A 16,927-nucleotide genomic window follows, 5' to 3' on the forward strand; every position below is an offset into this window, starting at 1 on the left:
AGAGCCAACACAGCCAGATAAATAAATAAAAGGTCTCTGATCTCCTGCCTAGAGGGTACAGGCTGGCATTCTGGGAGACCATCAGGGAAGGAAGCTGGGGTCTCATCATTTGACATTCAGCATTTGAAGAATCCCCTCCCTCTCTCTCGCTTCCTTTTATATTGGACTAATTTAGCCTGGCTCGAGCATGCCCAGTGGGGCTTCCCCGGTGGCTCAGTGGTAAAGAATCTGCCTGCCAGTGCAGGAGATGCAAGAGACACAGATGTCATCCCTGGATCGGGAAGATCCCCTGGAGAAGGGAATGGCTACCCACTCCACGATTCTTGCCTGGAGAATCCCATGAACAGAGGAGCCTGGCGGGCTACAGTGTATGGGTTACAAAGAGTCAGACATGACTGAGCATAGTATGCCCAGTGTCCCAGGTCTGGAGCTTCTCTGGTTTAGTTTCCCCAGAGAGTAAACTTCCTCCCCTTCCTCCCACTGGGCTGGATTATCTGGATGGGCCCGATGTAATTAGAAAGGTTCTTGTAAGAGGGAGGTGGAAGGAGTCAGAGTAAGGCACTGTGATAACAGAAATAGCTGCTGGAGTGATGCGGCCATAAGCTAAGGAATGCTGTGCCTTCTAGAAGCTGGAAATGGCAAGGAACTGATTCTCCCTGGATCCTCTAGAAGGGACCATGCCTGCCAACACCTTGATGTTAGCCCCGAAAGTCTCACTTTGGACCTCTGACCTCCAGGACCGTAAGAGAATCAATGTGGGTTGTTTTAAGCACTAAGCTTGTGGTAATTTGTTACAGCAGCTTCAGGAAACGAATACAGCAGACATCAGATGCACTGGAAGGCGGTTTATTCTGCAGGTTCAGCAATTCCCTGGGCACAGTAAAGGGATGTTGGCAGGAACGAGAATGTCCTTGGTCACTGGCCCCCATCCATCTAGGACCGGGCTGACCCTACCATCACATTGGGCAAACTGGCCAAGGAGATAGAGGGTCTGAGCGCCCCCAGGAGGGTGCTTGGCACCTGGAAGACAGGGTGGGTTCTGACTCACGGGAACTATCAACATTGTCATCTGGTCCAACCATCACATTTTACAGATGAAGAAACTGAGGCTCAGAGAAGGGTAGCAGAGTCACCTGTGATGGGGCTGATTTGGCAGAGAAGAACAAACACCTGAATTCCGGAGGTGCTGGGAGGGACGAGTCGCAGGTGGGGCGGGGCTGGCTTCTCACACAGGGTGGGGAGCCTGAGAAGGGGTGGGGCTGCACCTTCGGTTGAGGGTGGAGGGTGGATCTTGCCACCCTTTGATCACCTCCTCTGTGTGTCTGGGGCCTCTTTCACACTGCTTTCTCTAGTATCTTTTTATCAGGGTTTTAATAACCATTTGTCAACATAAGACTTTGGAAAGTTGTTGAAACAGCAAGATGCTTTAAGAAAGGGTTTCCTTGCTCCCCGCTTATCCTGCCCCTAGCACTTTAATTAATGTCTCCTCTTCTGCCTGGTCTGCACCCCTCCAAAGGGATGTTCACTTGCTTTTCATAGAAGAGACACTTCTACTGTGATTAACAGCAAACCTGGGATGTTTTATTTCTGCATTTAAGCATTTACGGATCAAAATTGGCCTCTGTGGTCAGGACTATCCTGAGTAAAGCCTTTTCTTCTAATTTTGAGGAGGAAATATTTTTTCATGTAAAGGCCCCCAAACCCCCTTGTAATTTTCAAAGAGGAGGGATTTCCCTGGAGGTCCAGTGGTTAAGCCTGCACCTTCCAATGCAGGGCATGTAGGTTTGATCCCTGGCTGGGGAGGGAAGATCCCACATGCCGTGAGGCCAGAGGCCAAAAAATAAAAAAGTAAAACAGAAGCAATATTGTAACACATTCAACAAAGACTTTAAAGATGGTCCATATAAAAAAAAAAGATCTTTTAAAAAAACAAGACAAACCCCCAAACTGGACATCAAGGCCTGTGTTGTTATTATACAGAAATAGATGAAAACTAATGTGAAATTTCCTCTGATATCCCATGGGCTGTCATTTTACCATAATAGGTTGTAATGATAAATGGTCATGGTATCATTCCCCTATCATTAAACAATGGTCACAAGACAAGCAATCCCTGGAGAAGCAATCCTTGCATTCCAGATTAGTTACGGTTGACATCCCAGGTGGTTCTACCAAAGCCCCAAATAGCATTATGCTGTCAGTTAAAGGATGTGCAGAAGATATGACATTGAAAAGATTGTGTGTGTGGGGGGGGGGTTCCCTGGTGGCACAGTGGGAAAGAATCTACCTGTCAATGCAGGGGACACAGGTTCAATCCCTAATCCAGGAAGATTCCACATGCTGGGGAGCAGCTAAGCCCGTGAGCCACAACTCCTGAGCCCTTGAGCTCTAGCGAGGCCTGTGCTCTGCAATGAGAAGCCTGTGCACCACAGCGAAGAGTAATAACCCCTGCTCACCGCAACTAGAGAAGAGCCCCCGTGCAGTAATGAAGACCCAGTGCAGGCAAAAAGAAAAAAAGTTTCCTTAAAAAAAGATCAATTGCAGGGTGGAAGCTTTACACCTGTGGAATCAACACATACATGTTTACAGAAGAGAATAACATCAGATTGGGCTAACTAGGGAGTCAGAGCGGAAGGACTTTTATTTTTGGCTGCACCACATGGCTTGTGGGATCTTAGTTCTCTGACCAGGGATCAAACTTGTGCCCACAGCAGAGGAAGAGTGGGGTCTTAACCACTGGACCACCAGGGAATTCCTAATCGCTCATTTTTTATTAGAGGAGTTTTTAAAGTTGAGAGTTCTAAATAAAAGTGCTCTGATGAAAGAAAAAAAAGAAAGCAGAAGAGAGCAATGAAAATAACGTATTCACTGCAAGTTTTTTATTCTCCAACAAATGCTAAGAGCCTACCACATGCCAGGTGCTGTCTTAAATGCCATCCTAAATATAAAATATTGAAAAGCTCTGACTCCTTTTTTCTTCCTCAGTACTTATCACTGCCTGACATGCTAATGTTTTTTAATTTTTGGTTTCCATTCTTTCTCTTCCCTAAGCTTGTTTTGTTGCCTGCTGTATCTCTGGGCCCTAGAACAGTGTCAGACACTCAATTATATTCATTTAATGGTTGAATTAATGTCTTTTATTCCTGGTAACTTTGACTCATTGGTTTACTGGTCATGGGAATTTGGCTGAAATTGCCTGATGACAATCAGCTCAGGTTGCTGGTAAGAAACTCCATTTTTCTTCCTAGCCCCGTCATTCCATTAGAATGGTTTGGGAGTAGGCAAAACTGGTGCCACCTTGTCTGTGCAAAGGTGTATGAGCAGATACTGCTTTTGTCTGGGGATAGTCACACTGTTTATGTAGGTGTGATGTTAACAGCCCTTGGCGTTGCCAGGTGTTAACCCAATTAGCAATTATCAGTGTTGTGCTAGGCTGTTCCGTGGAGGCGGCTGTCACTCTGGGGTGTGGGTAGGGACCATGAAGGGGCTGGGGTAGGGGACGGGGCTGACAGTGAAGACCAGAGCTCAGAGGAGTGTAGGCTCTAAAGCCAGGAAGCCCAGGAGGCTACAGACAGTTCTGGAACGGGAGGAATCTGCTATTCAGGTAGGCTTCTGGGGAAGAAATGGGGCAGCCCCAAGAAATTCATGGGCACAGCAGGATCTCAGGTTCTATCAACAGGGGAAAGAGACTCTGGCAACATCAGTTCGTCCCCCTGGATGAGGACAAGGGTAGCTTTCCCTCCAGCTACCAGTAACGGGGCAGCACCCTGGCAGGAAGGCCTTTTGCTGGCTCAATCTAAATTGTCCTCATTTTTCACACCTGCAAGAGCCCTTTTCAAGGCCCTCAGAGGGGGGACCCTACCTTCCCCCTGCCCTGCCCCAGCTAGGGCAGAAGCAGGCTGCATTTTCAGACACACCACGGAAGGGAAAGAACGGCAAGGAGGTTTGGAACCTAAACCCCTCATAGCAAATTCTCAGCATACCCATGTCCTGCCTTTCTGTTGACTTAACAGCCAAATTCTGATGGAAGCACTGATTGGGAACCTGAGTTGCTTTGGATAATTGGTGAGCTCCGTTTGCTCAAGAAGCTACTGAAGATGCAATAAAAGTAACAAATGGAATTTTCTTTTCCCTTTGGCACAGGGATACCCTAGGCTGAACTGTTGATGGCTGGCTGGGTCAAGGGTTAGGGACCCACCAGAAGTGGGAATTCAAAAAAGTTATTTAAAAAAATATTTATTTATTTGGCTGCATCAGGTCTTTTGCTGCATTCAAACTCAGTTGTGACATGTGGTATCTAGTTCCCTGACCAGGGATCAAACCCAGGCCCTCTGCATTGGGAACAGAGAGTCTTATCCACTGGACGACTAGGGAGGTCCCTAAAAAAATATTTTATTGAAGTATAGTTGATTTACAATGTTGTATTAATTTCTGCAGTACAGAAAAGTGATTCAGTTATTTCTCTCTCTCTCTATATATATAATACATACATTCAGTTTCATAGTCTTTATGAAACCATTATGGCTTATCACAGGATATTGGGTATAGTTTTCTGTGTTATACAATAGGACCTTGTTGTTTATCTGTTCTGTATATATATGCAGTTTGCATCTGCTAATCCCAAACTCCTGCCCCCACCTTTCCTCCCCCTTGACAACCACAAGTCTATTCTGTACATCTGTGAGTTTGTTTCTGTTTTGCAGATAAATTCATTTGTGTCATATTTCAAATTCCAGATATAAATGATATGTCTCTTTCTTCATTTAGTATGATAATCTCTAGGTCCATCCATGTTGCTGTAAATGGAATTATTTCATTCTTTTTATGGCTGAGTAATATTCCATTGTATGTGTGCCTGCATAAATCTATATATAGATATATCTCTATATATCTAGATTATATCTAGATATCTATCTCTACATATCTAGATATCTAGATATATATATACCACACCTTCTTTATCCATTCATCTATTGATAGACATTTAGGTTGTTTCCATGTCTTGACTATTGTCAAGTGCTGTTAGGAACACAGGGGTGCACAGAAGTAGGCATTTTTGGCTGTGCTGGGTTTTCATTGCTACACATGGGCTTTCTCTAGCTGCAGCTAGCAGGGGCTACTCTCCAGTTGCAGTGCATGGTCTTACTGCCTTGGCTTCTCTTGTGGAGTACCACCTCTAGGGCATGAGGGCTTCAGAAGTTGCCCTGCAGCATGTAGCACAGGGAACAGACCTGTGCCTCCTGCATTGGCAGGTGGATTCTTAACCACTGGATCACCAGGGAAGCCCTGAAGTGGGCATTTTTGAATCAGACATAGACTGGTTGTTATTCCTTATCTTGGAAGGGGAAATTTACCATCTGGGTCCAGGCTGGGTGGGAGGGGCAGTGGCCTTGGAAGATGATGCCAACACTTTCTGCAGGGCCTGGCCTGCCATTAGGTGACTCAGTGTGTTTCCCAGGACTTCAGCCAGGGACCAGAGTTGCAGCCTTTATTTTTTCCTCTTGGGGTGGGACTGGTCTGTCTTGGCACCAGATCTGCAGGAAGGCCTCCCTGCTTACTCACCTCTGGGGCTCTGCTTTCCTGGCTGGGGCTGTGTTCTGGAGGATGAGATCATAGGCTTCTAAAATGTCCCAGGTCACTGGGCGTGGACCGAGACCTGAGGGTTTAAACCTCAGCTCCCCTCGGTCTCAGTTTTCCCACATATAAAATGGATGTAATAATTTCAGTCTCACAGGCTGCTTGTGAGATGTATGTAAAGCTTTCAGCACAGTTCTCTAGCCCAATAAACGGTAGTTATTAATAGCCCTCTTTTTTTTTTTTTGGGCTGTGCCACATGGCATGTGGGATCTTAGTTCTCTGAGCAGGGACTGAACCCATGCCCCTCAAGTGGAAGGGCAGGGTCTTACCCAGTGAACCGCTAAGAAGTCCCAATAACCCCCCTTCTTTAGTGGCAGTACAGTAGTGGTTAACAGTCTGGTTTCTAGAGTTAGACAATCCAGACTAGGTGGGTTTGAACCTTGAGTCCTCTTTTTATCTAGCTGAGTGACCTTGGGCAATTTCATCTTGCTGAATCTCTATTTCCTCTTGGTAAACTGGAAATAATAACGGTACCTATATCATGGAGTCATTGTTAAGAATTAAACTATGCAAGCCAAGCATTTAGCACAAGTGCCAGTACACACAAATGGTACAACAAAAGCGAACTAGTCTTATTGTTATCATGAGTTTTTCAGAATCTAGTTCAAGGTGTCAGCTTTCCCACAACCCCATTAATTATTTCTTCGATTTTCACTGACTTGGATACCTCTTAGAATCTATCTTGCACTGTTCCTGTTTATGTCCATGCCCACAAAAATATAACTGAACCTCTCAGGCTCACCTTGTTCTCACCTTGAAATCTGTCTTACCTATCACTGTGTCCAAAAACCTCATATATCTAATCCCAAGAGCGCTGACATCACGGAGAATTATGTTGTACATTACACAGCAAAAAGTTCCAAAAATTGTTTTTAAAAACAGCTCTATTCAAGTTTCCCCTCCCTAAGCAGATATCCATCATTCTCCTTCTGAGCTGGTTCCTTTCTTCTCTCTTCCTTCTCCAAGTCTCCTGGGGGGAATATGTATAAATGAAATGGACTCCATTAGTTGGAGGTCCTAAGGGAATGAACACACACACACACACACACACACACACATTTACAGAAATATACACTTAGGTATATAAAATATACAAGTGGAAATATGTGTATTTCCTTGGTGCCCTGAACGAATCCAGTCAACAAATATCTGAACGCCCACGTTGTGCCTGGCACCAAGCTATCTTCTGGGAGACAAAAGGAGCGAGGTTCCGATTCTCATGGAACTTACGTTTTCCTGGAGGAAGACAAGAAGTAGTATAAAATTTCAGCTAGCGGGATTGCTGTAAAAACAACACTGGTCTTTGTCAGCTGATGGGGACTAGGATACGCCTGGTATTCTACTGGGTGGTGGAGGTGACTCGGAGGTGAAATCTTATTATATATTGGAACACTGAAACAGTCACTTGCAGGACTCGGTTGGTGGCTGAAGACGGGGAGGCAGGTTCTCACCCACGGTGATGCCACTTTCCCGAACTCGGAGCCTTTCCGGGATACCGCGAAGGTCGCAAACTCACCTGCGCAGAAGGCCGCCGCCTGCTTGACGTCAGCGCGTCGGGCCTGGCCCGGCCCCCTGTGACGCCATTCTCCCGACAGCCCCGCCCAGGCCGCCCCCACGCTTGCGCGCATGCTCAGAACCCCGCCCCCGTGCGTCACAGAATGGCCTCGGACACCCAGGCAGTCCCTGACGTGTCGGGGAGGAGCCGGGCGCGGAGGTACGCGGAGTGGAGCTCAAGGCTGCGGAGGGGAGCGGAAAACGGCTGGGCGGGCCTGGCCTGGCCAGTAGAGCGGAGACGTTGGTCGAGCGGCGGCGAACATGCGCTTTTGACACATTGGAGGTGAGTCTGCGGTGCGAGGCCGCTCCGGAGGGCGCCGGGCCGAGCCGGCGACGCCTAGGCCTGTCTCCGGGGAGCCTGCCAGCCCGGAGGCTGTGTCCGAGGCCGGGCCAGGCCTGGGTTCTGGGGCGGCCAGTCCGGGGGTAACTGTTCCAACCGCTCTAACTGCCCCTTCCACGCCCTGGTCCGAGGTGTGGCCCACCGGGGGCGCCTGGAAGGAAGCGAGCCGGGCGGTCTCGGGAGGATGTGCCCGCGTCCGGGGGAGGGGTGAGGGATGGCGGGGCCGGACGCCGGGACGTGGCACAGTGGGCCCAGGCGCTGGTGGCGCAAGGAGCGGCTCCGTTGAAGGTGGCAGCGGTGAGCCCAACCCGCCCCCTTCCCCCATCCCTTCAGCTGGGAAGGTGGTACGGAGCCGGGTTGGATTTTGAACTCTCCTGGCCTCTCTCCCGCGGGGGGCGAGGGCAGAAGCTGCTCACCTTGAGCTCGGGTGGCATTCCCATGACTGTCCGCCTTTAACTGCGGACACTCTGGAGTTCAGAAAAGTGTCACCAAACGGGTTCGGACTGCTTGTGCCCCCCCCCGGTTGGTAAGCAACAAAGTAATCTTAAGTTTTGCTGAGGAATTGAGGATTCTTTCAGTGCTGATAATTTCATTACGTTTCTGTAGCGCCTTCACGGAGCACTCTTGCTCTCTCCTTTTTTAACCTCGTCACCTAGTTAGTGGTTGTGCCTGGTTCTCATATCGCCATTTGACGGATGGGGGAATTGAGAACAGGTGGGGTGGGGGCTTAAGTGATTTCTACTGTGGACTCTCCCAACCCGTGAGGGGCTTCACGTGGTTCAGGATTTACGATTCCTGGCTTGGAGTTCTGGTTTCTTTTAGTGGGATTTTCCTACCTTTCTCAGGTAGAAAGCAAAGTAGAAAATCTGGCTTGCTAAAAATATACCAGAAGCTAGTAGATTTATTCAAATATTTTTGAGCAGACCCACCTAGGATAAGAACTGCTACTTAGTTATAAGAGAAATTCTATGCTGGAACTTGTACATGGTTGCTGGCTAATTATTTTGTCCCATGAGTTGTGTTGCTTTTAATCGGTTTATGAAATAGGGCACTGGCTTTACTAAATCATGAAGTTGGTGAAGCAAAATGCAGCATTAGGTCATGTGTTGAGAATCCAAGGGAACTAAGATACCTCTTCTGAATCTTTATTAAAGTTGAAAAGATCAGAAGGAACAGCAACAACAAAAAAACCTTTGGCTAGTCCTAGTTGCAAGTTGACCTGGCCCAGATAGAAATCTTAGGAAGCATTTGTTTTTTAGTTTTGTGTCGGCTTTTTAAATTAAATCGAAATTGGATGAGGAACACTTAAAATAAGTAGAAACCTCAGTAAAAACTTAAGAGCTTGCTTTCATGACATCTCCAAAACTTATTTTTATTTGCATCTTAAGTCATGCTGGGATAAATTTGGTCACTGAAGCTTAAAATTATTTCTGACATAAGTTTCTGAGCAGTTCATGAGGTAGAAAAAGAAGTTTGATAGTCAGGACCAAAAGGAGGACCGTATTTATGATTGACTTCAGAGTTTAAAATTCTGTAATTGTCACCTTTGGGAGTAGAAGAATTTTGGTAAAAAAGTATTGATTATCTGTGGTAAGTTCCAGAATAACTCTAACAGTCTCACTAGTTGATTCTATAACTATTAACAAAGAGGTGATATCATATAAAATGGACTTTCTTAGTATTGTGCAAAGATAGTTTCTTTGTAAATATAGCATTTAAGACAGGCAGTTTTGTGTACAGTTGCTAGGTATCTGAAGGTCACACCCAGTGTGATAACGCTCCATGTAAAAGTTGTCATCATTTTGGGATTCACAGTCCATCCCTGTGAGACAGGATATTGAGAGAAAATTTGGGTAGTGGGGAAGAGTATGTAGTTATCTACCTTCATTTCAGCTTCAGGAGATTACAAATGTATCATTAAAGCAGTTTTTTTGGTAGCAGTGTAGTTTTCTGTATTGGCTAATTTTCTGTGGCCTAATATCTCTAGTTACATAGTTTCAAATAACACAATGAACACATCTTCCTGCTCTAACTTGAAGCAAAGTGAACAGATTGTCTTTATAGCCCCTGAGAAAGTCTTTTGAATGTCTGCAGTGGTGGCAAATTTTTATTTGTGAAAAACCCAGTTTTTGGAAAGGATAAGTCTGATGAATAAAATTAGAGTGATAAAGCTGGGTAATACCAATTAGGAAGCAGTAGAAATGAGATGTGACCACAAAGGAAGGGTTTTCTGTTTATTTTTTAATCTGGCTCTTCATGGCTGTTCCAAAAGAGATTTTCGAGATGTTTTCAGTAATGGTGGTGTAAGTGAAATATGCACAGAACTTCTGGAGGTGATTAATTTTAAGGAATCTTTTATTTTTTTATTTCAAATAAAAATTTTTTATTATTTATCGTCTATACTATCTGCTTATACCACACTACCTTTTTTTTAAATCTTTTTTTTTTTCCATTTATTTTTATTAGTTTGAGGCTAATTACTTTACACAGGATCGTTGATTTTAAATTCTGAAGCATTGTGGTTATGTTATACTTCACAGGCCTGCAACTGAATGACCAGTTTTTAAGAATAATGAAATTTATGCTGTGTTTACTGTGTATCAGACTCTCGTACTGAGTACTTGCAAATATTAACTCAATCTTCTTTACAACCCTATTTTAATTATTATCCCCATTTTACAGGTGAGGGAATGGGTCACTGAGTGGGTTAAGTAAATTGCTCAAGGTCGTGAGTAGAGGACGGTGACTGAAATGTGGGCAGTTTGGCTCCAGAGTCTGGTCTCCTAACTGCAAGTCCAGTTAAGAGTCCAGACTGAGCTGCTCCTACCACCTGTTACCCTCTTAAGTGTTTTTAATTGGCTTGTTCTGGAAAAGTTGGTCCTTTAGTAAAAGGCTTCTGGCGTAGATTGTTTGAGGGACCAATAAATGAGTTCTAAAAGTAGTCTGTTAATCAGAAAAAATGTAGTCAATATTCAGTTCACATAAGATTCAGCAAAAAAAAAAAACAAAAAAACCCCAAAACAGAAGCCTGTGTGGAATAAAAACACATTAAAATAATTTTGCTAGAGTCATTTGACTTTGAGCTAAGTAGTTAGACAAGGAGGATATGAGAAATAGAACTAGAAGCTAAAGAAATTTTACAGGAAAGACTATTTAAAACCTGAGTTGCCAGGGGACACTGATGGAAAAATTGGTAGTTGTATTAATATGGCCCTATTTGAGAACCAGAAAACCAGGGACAAATGGATACCTTATAGTATATACCCACAGGTGTAAACAGTGAGATTCCTCAGGGAACCTTTCTTAACAGCCTTCTGATACTGTATAAATGGGTCAACAACAAAAAGCTCATACAGAAAAGTCTGAAACTGGCATGTGAATGATAACATTTGTAGATAAAAGCAAGTCTAACCGTATTTGTAGAAGGGTTGGCTCCACATTCAGATACATTCAAGTAAATACTAAATGGGCTTCCCTGTTGGGTCAAATGGTAAAGAGTCTGCCTGCAATGCGGGAGATCCGAGTTCGATCCGGGTCGGGAAGATCCCTTGGAGAAGGGCATGGCAACCCACTCCAGTATTCTTGCCTGGAAAATCCAATGGATGGAGGAAACTGGTGGGCTCCAATTCATGGGGTTGAAAAGAGTCAAGACACGACTGAGCAACTGACACACTCAAATGTTAGATGCCAAGGAAGGCATCTAGTAATCCTTAGGGACTTCGATAAGGACACTTGCACATGGTCAGCAGAATCAAACGCTGCATGCTAACAGAGGGAGTGCTGGAAACTTTAAAGTATCCTACCCATGAATAAAATGATATGCTGAAGTAGCAGCAGTTCCTCACCTTCAGAAAGGCGTATATGTAACCCAGAGAAGGTCTAAATCATGACAACAAAAATATTTAAGGGACTGAGATGGTTATCAAGTGAACATAAAGCTAAGAAGACATCTGGGCTGAGTGACTCTCTGGGTGCAATGGACTAGGCTTCATCTTGGGTGGTTTCTTTGCAGTCCTGGGTTGGAGCCACTGTTTCCTGCACCCTGTGCCATCCAGTTCTTCGTTTTCTCTCTTCTTTAGTAGCTGTGTCAACACTCCTCTAACCCTCCTGAGGTGTTGTATGAGAAAAAAGTAGTTCTTTCCTGAATTATCTGTTTCCTCTAGGTTCCGTAGGTCCTTGGATTTTCTTACACTACTGGCTTTTCTCATTTGTTGGGTGGTTCTTGGTTGTCCGTATATATTTAAGAATTTAGGGCTGAGGGACTTCCTTGTTGGTCCAGAGGCTAGTACTCTACACTCCTAATGCAGGGGGTCCAGAAGTTTCGATCCCTGGGTTGGGAACTGGATCTCACATGCTGCAACTAAGATTGAAGATCCTGCAGGCTGCAGTTAAGACTCAAACAAAGATTTTTAAAGAAAGAAAGAAGGGCTAGACAATGATTATTTTAGATAGCTAGTATGCAGGGTATCTCTAAGGCTTTCCCCAGTAAGCTCCATCAGCTCCCTGTTCTGTGAGGTGGAGCATATATTGAGCTTTATAAGTGGCTGTGAATGTGGCTTGGCATGCCTCAGACTGATAATTTTGTCTAGCTGAGAATGGTACGGTTTTATAATCCTGGTAAAATACTTGGTGGTGTGTTATGAGGTAGAAATAAACTACCCTTACATTTCTGAAATAGAAATTTCAATATTAATAAAGGAAAGCAGTACTTTGGGAGCAAAGAGGGAATAAGTAAAAAAGCTTGTAAGTCAGATTCAGATACCGAATTTCTACCGTGTTTCATGTTTCTGGTGATGCAGAAGGGATTTATAAGTAAAACACAGGTCCTGCCCTCTCAGAAACTCTGCAACCCCACGGACTGCAGCACGCCAGGCTTCCTTGTCTTTCACGTCTCATGCTCAAACTCATGTCCATTGAATCGGTGATGCCATCCAACCATCTCATTGTCTGTTGCCCCTTTCTCCTGCCCTCAATGTTTCCCAGCATCAGGGTCTTTTATTTAAGTTAATTGGAAGATTGACCAACATGCCAAAAGTAATAATGGACAATGTGGTCAGGAAAGACTTAACTAAAACCAGTTTGAAAAAATTGCAGTAGGCTGCAGAGGCATTACACTGAATGTATATAGTTACATTTTAATTCTATTCAACTAAAAGCCATTCTCTTTTGTATACCTCTTCAAGTTGAAGTTGTATATGTGCTCTTGTCTGTGTCTTTTCTAAACATTCATGAGTAGTGGGTTGTGCTAGGTGAATTCTACATTCTCTACAACTCCCAAGTTTTATTAGTTTACTTTTAAAGCTGGCCTTGAATTCTCGCTACCCAGTTTGGATTAGGTTGAATCAATTTTGGTTTAATTTAATAATATTATTGAGTATCAGCTATAGTACAGGCAGTGTGCTGGGGTTGAAATCAGTAAGACTAATACACAACCTAACAGGGGACACAGAGATGTAAGCAAATGTATTACTATGTGTTAAGTGTATTCATGCAATCTTATGCATAGAGGTAGCCAAGATGGTGGGAGATTTTGGTGCTCTATGGGTGAGGACAGGAAATGCTTTCTGGAAAAGATGACAGCTGGGTTTTAAAGGATAAATAGGAGCTTTCCAAATGCACAAGGAAGGAGAGCCATTCCAGGTAGGGAAAATACCCAGACCGAAGCAGAACGGTGCATTAGGGCAGTTTTGAACAGTATTGCTGGAATATAAAGTAAAGGAAGTAAGACTGAAACACTTCAGCATGAATCTGGGACAAGCCCAGCATCTTTGGTATTCTATTTGGCTTGACAATCAATTGGGAACTTTAGATAGTCAGTCCAAATGCAAGGTTAATGACTAAACAGATACTTTTTCACCCACTCTGAATGCGTTGGAAGAAGAACCGAGATGAAACAGCATTGAAATTCCAGGATTAGTGGACTTTAATGGAGGAAGCTTGGGACTTAACTTTTAGAAATGTAATGATTTAAATTATTGGGAATGTGCTTGATATCCTGGCAAAGTCACCTGGCATAAAATGTTTCAAGCAGGTGTTTTGAAGCAGTTGTATCAATACTACAGAGAAGGACATGCAGGTAATAGCAGCTCTGGTAATAAGCTTGTTTTCTGTCACCTGATTCCCAGAAGATCAGTTAACTGTAAACCAGCTGCAGGTGGGTCTGTGGGGCCAACCCCAAAACCTAGTGCTGCCACCAGAAGTGCTTCCCCTGGCTTCTATGACCTTGTTCATCTCCTCTCCTGAGCCTGTCCATGATGGTGGTGGTCCCTGCAAGTGGGGCAGCCAAGTGATTTATGTGCCTGAGTTTATTGTAGTAGAGTGTTAACCCCTCAGAGTCTTTCATGTTTGGCTCCCTCCAAAATGCTGCAGATTGAATGTTGTCCCAGGTTTTATCCTTTTACTAAGATTCCTATGTTCTATCTTAATTTATTTTCCTCTTTAACATTTCTCAGGCTTTCTTGATCATGGATGGTGAAGATATACCAGATTTTTCAAGTTTGAAGGAGGAAACTGCTTATTGGAAGGAACTTTCCTTGAAGTATAAACAAAGGTAATGCCAGAAAGCATCCTGGAAATAGAAGAGGGCTTTGGAATACATAATCTCTAACTTTTTGTGCTTTTTTTTGTTTGTTTTAACAAAGCTAAATTTAGAGTTTCCAGTATAGGATTGGGATTCTAGAAATAGTCATAACAAAATAACATTGCTTGTATTTAAGGAAGATAAAGTGCCATAAAACCTTACATTACTTGAATTATTAAAATAGTAAGAAAACAGTGTCATTTATGATTTCTTCTGGTAGCTTACTTCCTTTTAGAAAGACTATTTCTGCTCTTGGCTATCTTTGGCTTGCTGGGTGTGCACTGATTGTGCCTCCTCATTTTGGTCTTTTAGAGATTCTAATAAGCTCTCTGGGACTCCATAGGGCAAACTCTCTTTGGGCAGGCGTTATCAGTGTCTGGAGCCAACAAAGCTTTGAGGGAGGGACAAGAGCTTCTGGGTATATGGAGTATTTTAGAAAATCTCAATTATTTCATTTATTTGAGAGAACTTTTAGGTAACCTTTTAAGTAGAAAGCTTAAATTTCTTTTAAAAATCTTTTTAAAGTATATATACATCTTCCTACTTTGGTTAGCAGTTTACTAAGACTTAGTAAACCTTTTATTGCTATTTCATTGTTGTTGCTGAAGCCAGTTATTGTATCATGCTAGTTATATGGAAGGTGTGTCTATGGCAAGAGTTCATAGTCCTTTTTTTTTTTTTTGTGCCATAGATACCTTCATAGGCTGGGAAAGTCTATGGAACCCTTCTCAGAATAACATTTTTAATGCATAAAATTAAATAGAATTACAGAGGAAACCAATTATATTGGAAAAAACACATCTAAATGTTAAAACTGATTTGTGGGTAGTGATATGTGCTTCTTTGTCAATATGTTAAATAAGAAAGGGGTGAGTGTATAAAACGTGAATCCTTTTGCGGCTTTTGGCTTACTTTCATTGAACCCTGAATATATAGAGTAAGAGATGCAAAATAGATTGCCTTTATTGTTTAGTATATTTTATGGTAGCATAAAACTCAGGTGAAAATCTTTGGATTGATATATAATCATCTTCAGGATGATCCTTACGGTTTCTACTATAACTGATCTTTCCCACTTTGTTTCTGATTAGCTTCCAGGAAGCTCGGGATGAGCTAGTTGAATTCCAGGAAGGAAGCAGAGAGTTAGAGGCAGAGTTGGAGGCACAATTAGTACAGGCTGAACAAAGAAATAGAGACTTGCAAGCTGATAACCAAAGACTGAAGTACGAAGTAGAAGCATTGAAGGTAATTGTGGCAGTATAAGCTGGTGTCTCTTTGGCTGGGTTTTGTTAAAGTTCTTACATTAGTTCTACCTGTACATTCTTACAGGTAGAGCTTAAGAGCAGCAGGCAACATAAAAATGTAAAAAGGCCTAAAATGAATTTTTGACATAAACTGTTTGTTTTCATGGAACCAAGGCAAAGGTGTTTTAGAGTTCAGAAGTTCACCTCAGAACCCTGTAGCTGTCAATTTTTTTTGGCTATAATGTTCCTAGCTCTATAATATTATGTTGTAGTTCTATAATTTTCAAAAGCTGCCTGGAAAAAAAAGGCTGCCTGATTATTTGCTATGATAGCGTGCCTCATTCTGTAGTACTTTAAAATTATCTTTGAATGACACATACATTTATTTCATTATGGTTTATGGTCACTTTAGTTTTGGAGTTTAATTTTTAAAAATTCCCTTCTAACAAGGAATTTTCAGGAGTAGAAAAGTTAATCTCTCTTGCTGTTGTTCATCACATGCCTAAGCCAAATGTTTGGGGTGTTCCTGTGTCTGGGCAGGGGGTAGGTTTAGAGAAGGTGAGATTGGGCAGGCAAGGTGTAAGAAATTTGAACCCTGTCACTCAACTGCTTTATGTTTACCCTGGGCTGCATTCAGCCTGAGAACCCGGAGGTTTTTAAGGCCACAATTTTACTACTTTACCTCTTTTCAGAGAGACCATTATTAAATTTCTTTAAGAGAAGTGATTGACTAATGTGAATTAAAGCACTGGAAATGAATGTGTCATTTTAACATTGTAAAAAGGGAAAAAGAGTACTATCAGATTGTGGGTGAATTTTTTGGATCCTTCCCCAACCTGCCTCTTGTTTGGGTTACATCCTTTATTAAAGAAAACTATATGCTAATGACACATTCTTTCCTTCTATACCCGCACCTTCAGGAGAAGCTAGAACATCAATATGCACAGAGCTACAAGCAGGTCTCAGTATTAGAAGATGATTTAAGTCAGACTCGGGCCATTAAGGAGCAATTACATAAGTATGTAAGAGAGCTGGAACAGGCTAATGATGACCTGGAGCGAGCAAAAAGGTAAGTGAATGATGTGCATGTTGTTAGAATAACTGAAATTGGCAATCTGTGATTAAAAAGTTATTTTAGATACAACCAGTTACCTAAATCTTAGTACCAGAACAACTCCTTTTGGTATTTCAAGTCACCTGTAAGTCATCACATTGAAACTTACCAAAAATCCTCATCTCCCTAGATAATGCCCTTCCGGGTTTTTCTTTCCATTTTTCCTTCTTTCATGTACCATTGTGGATCCTGTTGGTTTTTCTTTAAAAGGTCTCATTCATTCCTCCGTCTTCCCTGTGTTCTCAATACTATGACACTTTTTGAAGGTCCTCATGTTGTATACCTGAATCCTGCAGTTGTTTCCTAACTGATCTGTCCTTAAGTTTTCACTTCTTTTCTCTTCTGTTTTAATACTTACCAATGAATTTTTTTGAAATAATGCTTTTATTACGATTTTGCTGAACAGCCTATAGGAGCTTGCCATTACTTTGCCAATATTTCATATATCTATTATTGTT

At 42.8% G+C, this 16,927-nt stretch overlaps 1 protein-coding gene and 1 long non-coding RNA gene across 8 annotated transcripts in view; one reads left to right on the top strand and one right to left on the bottom strand.

The window, feature by feature from the left end:
• The window catches only part of NDEL1 (nudE neurodevelopment protein 1 like 1), a 61,899-nt gene that overhangs the window by 15,334 nt on the left and 29,638 nt on the right, over positions 1 to 16,927 (top strand). For 2 of the 7 annotated variants that reach the window (XM_020869067.2, XM_020869066.2), the window contains exons 1-4: positions 7,286 to 7,474; positions 13,984 to 14,081; positions 15,203 to 15,356; positions 16,276 to 16,424. In XM_020869067.2, the coding sequence (XP_020724726.1) occupies positions 13,996 to 14,081; positions 15,203 to 15,356; positions 16,276 to 16,424 (389 nt within the window). In that variant the 5' untranslated portion in view covers positions 7,286 to 7,474; positions 13,984 to 13,995. Of the gene's footprint in view, positions 1 to 7,284; positions 7,475 to 7,511; positions 7,615 to 7,810; positions 7,829 to 13,983; positions 14,082 to 15,202; positions 15,357 to 16,275; positions 16,425 to 16,927 lie in introns of those variants that run through there. The other 5 variants (XM_020869063.2, XM_020869065.2, XM_070479072.1 and 2 more) reach the window with 5 other exon arrangements.
• Positions 6,504 to 7,236, bottom strand: LOC139039073 (uncharacterized). Its single transcript, XR_011492227.1, has 2 exons — positions 6,868 to 7,236; positions 6,504 to 6,607 (listed from the first exon to the last, which is right to left on the bottom strand). It is a non-coding gene; the product is annotated as an uncharacterized lncRNA (long non-coding RNA).

Source organism: Odocoileus virginianus, chromosome 17 (assembly GCF_023699985.2).
Source record: "Odocoileus virginianus isolate 20LAN1187 ecotype Illinois chromosome 17, Ovbor_1.2, whole genome shotgun sequence".
Taxonomy (NCBI): Eukaryota; Metazoa; Chordata; class Mammalia; order Artiodactyla; family Cervidae; genus Odocoileus; species Odocoileus virginianus.